Source organism: Parasteatoda tepidariorum, chromosome 9 (genome assembly GCF_043381705.1).
Source record: "Parasteatoda tepidariorum isolate YZ-2023 chromosome 9, CAS_Ptep_4.0, whole genome shotgun sequence".
Classification (NCBI taxonomy): Eukaryota; Metazoa; Arthropoda; class Arachnida; order Araneae; family Theridiidae; genus Parasteatoda; species Parasteatoda tepidariorum.
The window spans coordinates 34,822,087-34,825,878 of NC_092212.1; the positions used below are offsets into that span (position 1 = coordinate 34,822,087).

Sequence of the window (3,792 nt, forward strand, 5' to 3'; positions counted from 1 at the left end):
AAAATTTACGACAATTAGCTCACACAATCAAATAGAGATGCTGATAGCATTTAAAGATTGCATTTCACCGATACGCAAATTTCATTTAAAGGAATACAGTTCAAATATAGGATCAACTTTTAATACCATCTAAAAAAAGAAAACTCTCAAAGCTGCTTAATTGAAGGAGAATCTACTATTAAAGTGCTTAATTTCGTCCTCACTCTGGAAACCTTTATTACATACCCTTTAATTAAAAATGAGTTGATGGGACTTCAAGGTACATAATTAGCATGATCAAATTCTTCCAGTCACAAAATAACAACAACTTCAAACGTTTGACAGTTCATCGTATTCTATAACTTTAATTTAAAGTTTGATAGATGTAGACTTAATTAATTCTCTGATACTGAGTTTTATTTTCTGTTATAAGAACCTTATAAAAATAACATTGTATGGCACTTTTCCAATCGCAACAAAGAAGAATTTAATATATTCCTAAAACTTTACAACTAAATTTTAAGTGGGTAATATCTTTCAATAAAATGTTTAAAATTTAACAAAGTACCTGTGCAGAGAAATAAATAAAAAATAAACCATATAAAATTCTTATTGATTTTATTCTTCTTTCAAGCCATCTATAGTGAAGGAAACAATGCAGGTTTTCATCAATCTTTTAAAGCCCTTTTCTCGAAAGGACTTCCTTAAATAAGGAGAAAGATTTATTCGTTAATACTCAGTCCACTTACAAAGTTTTAACCGTTATCGTTCCAACCGGCAACAATACTGCCAAGTGTCGCTATTTATCATGAAAAGAGTATTTAATTTCGATATTTTCCAGAGAAAGGAAACTGTTTGTGAATACTATTTCAATTTTCTGTATTATAAAATGTATAATTATTTCTGAATTTACTTCTGATTTATATTTGCACATACGTTTTCAGTTTTGCGTACTCATTAAAAAGAACAGCTTATAAGACTTATGTTATGTTGAAGAACAGATATCACAAGTTAGAAAAGAGACATCGCAAATATGCATGTGAAGTTACGACGGAATTTGAAACTGTTATCTCCGAGTTATATAGGGGGGTAAAACGGAATGGTTCTGACCTGGCCATCACTGTAGTGCAAAAGAAATTATTCATTTATTTTTTCAAGCAATTTTCTTTATTTCATAAGTATTACTCATGAAATAAATTAAAGTAATAAACAAATGCAACATCAATTCTGAGGTAATTATTATTAAACTGTCAATGCAACTTTCGAATAACTTCCTTTTAACTGCTAGGAGAAACTAATTTGTTTATTAAAAAAAGAGGTAACTGAAAATGATTTTGAAACTGATTATGTATTTTACAAACTGTATTTTAAAATTAAAAAAGTATAATCAAAAGTTCGCGTATTTTATTGTTTACTTTAACATGTACAGGCATGCCAACTGCTCCACTTTATGCTGGTATACAAAGTGATAGAGAATTAAAAACTACAAATTGAGTTAACAAAATAAGGATTGCTCAAAATCACAAAGAAATTTAACTGTAAAATCAATAGTTCACCAGAATTATTGCACACTTCTTCAAGAGTAATATGCAAATTGCCAAAAGCGACAAAATGACGTCGATAGTATATCACAATGACAAAAGCTCAAGAGAGGGATTTGTGAGATATAGTGGTAAAAAAGTAAAATAGTTCACAAGTGTTCTGTTAAACGCTCAGTGCCATAACCGAATAGGTATAATACATACGACGCGTGCGAATGATTTTTTACGTGGTAGAATTATAGATCTTCTAGAACAGTGGTTCCCAACCTGGGAGCGATCGCCCCAAAGGGGGCGATAATCCTTAGGGGGGCGATCAGGGGGCGACGAGTACTCAAAAGATAAAAATTGCTAATAATATTAATAATAAAAGCTATTTGAGATTGAAATTGAAAATATATATGAAACCTATGGTTCTGGTGTAGACAAAGAACTATGATAGTTAAAAATTAAAAAAAAATTCAACTGCAGGATCGTTTTTGTCATACTATTTGGTATAGCAGGTGGAAATCTGATAAGTCACTCTGGTCCTCTGAACAATAATACTGTTTCCAGGCGTATTGATGAGATGGCCGCCGACGTTGAATCAAAACTCATCAAATTTCTGAAAGAAGGTAAATTTGCGTTGCAGATTGATGAATCAACTGTGATAGATAACAAAGCTGTTTTAGCTTACGTGAGATTCATAAATGAGAGTAAGGAGATTAACGAGGAAATGTTGTTTACAAGAACTTTGAACACAGATACAAAAGGATCGTCGATTTTTAAATTGGTCAAAGATTATTTTGAGGTAAAAGAAATTCCCCTCACAAATGTAAGTGCTTGTGCAACAGATGGTGCTCCAACCATGCCTGGTTGTCATACTGGGTTTCTGGGTCACCTTAAAAAAGAAGTACCGGAAGTTATCTCACCATTCATTATGTCATTCATCGTCAACTTTTGGCTGCGAAAAATTGGTTATTTCTGGCATCAATAAAATAAAAGCTAATTCTCCTAATAACCGTTTGTTCCGAGAACTTTGCCATGAAAATGATGAAGATTTCGAATTCCTGCTCCTACATACAGCTGTGAGATGGCTTTCAAAAGGAAACTGAGCCGTTTCTTCGAATTGGTGGACTCTGTTACTGAGTTTCTCGACACCACTGATCCTGTTTTAAGTGAGAGTTTGAAGCAACGCATATTGGAAACTACGTACTTCACTGATAGTTTTGAAAAAATGAAGTCAATCAACGTAAAACTTCAAGGAAATAAAATGAACATTATCAAGGCTAAGGGAATCATATCTTCATTCATCGCCAAGTTTAATATCTACAAGTCAAACATTAGTCGCAAAGAGCTAATGCAATTTCCAACTCTTAAAAAGTGTTCAATGGCAGATATCGAGATTCTCGAAAATAAAATCTTAATTTTTACTGATCAGCTTGATCAGTTACAAGATTTAATGAAATTAGAAATTCCGGATTAGATTTTCGATCCCTCCTTTTTTAGAAGTTGTGGATAAGCTCACTTCCTCTTTGTAGACTAAGATTTGAGATTTGAAGTATGACTGTGAGGCTAAAGTCGTCTTTAAAAAATACGGTTACAAGTTAGCTTTAGTAAAGTTTATGGACACTTATACACAATTGTGGAAACAAACTGAGCCGCTTCTCATCTCGTTCCCGTCAACATATTTAGTGGAGAGAGGATTTAGTTCTGTCTTCCAGCTGCTCACAAAGCAAAGAGATAGGTTGGACATTTGCTTCAAAGGAGACCCGCTTTTAAATCTGACAAGCCATAAAACCTGACATTCAAGCTTTATTTTGAAATACACCAAACACAGGGCAGTGGTAAAAGTGTACTTTCACCCTCTTCATTTTTTTTTCTCAAATTTTAGTTGTTAGCGTTTTAACTTTTTCTTGATTACATAAAAATATGAATTTAAAAAAGTGTACTTTTGTTTTGATTATTCCCTTTTAAATATCACTTCTTTTTGAAAAAAAAAGATGCACAATTTTTTTTAATTAATAAAAATGACAGGGTAAATGTACCTCCTTATTTGCATTACAATTTAAATTAAAATCAAATAACATAGCATATTTTCAGTGTTTGGTTGCTCACAAGCAACAATGAATGGTTTTTTGAGCAAAAAGAGAAAGGGGCGATATGTGTCAGCCAACCCCAAGAGGGGGGCGATGGTCCACAAAAGGTTGGGAACCACTGTTCTAGAATATGCGCGTATTCAGATAGAAGTATCTGAGAAACTTTGTATTTTTAAAGTGTCATCTCTAGGATTTCG

General features: G+C 32.6%; 1 protein-coding gene across 1 annotated transcript; it reads left to right on the forward strand.

Moving 5' to 3' along the window:
- Positions 1 to 2,589: 2,589 nt before the first annotated feature.
- LOC122270050 (general transcription factor II-I repeat domain-containing protein 2-like) lies at positions 2,590 to 2,982 on the forward strand. Its single transcript, XM_043045920.1, has one exon. The coding sequence runs from the start codon at positions 2,590 to 2,592 to the stop codon at positions 2,980 to 2,982; it is 393 nt and encodes a 130-aa protein (XP_042901854.1).
- Positions 2,983 to 3,792: the final 810 nt, after the last annotated feature.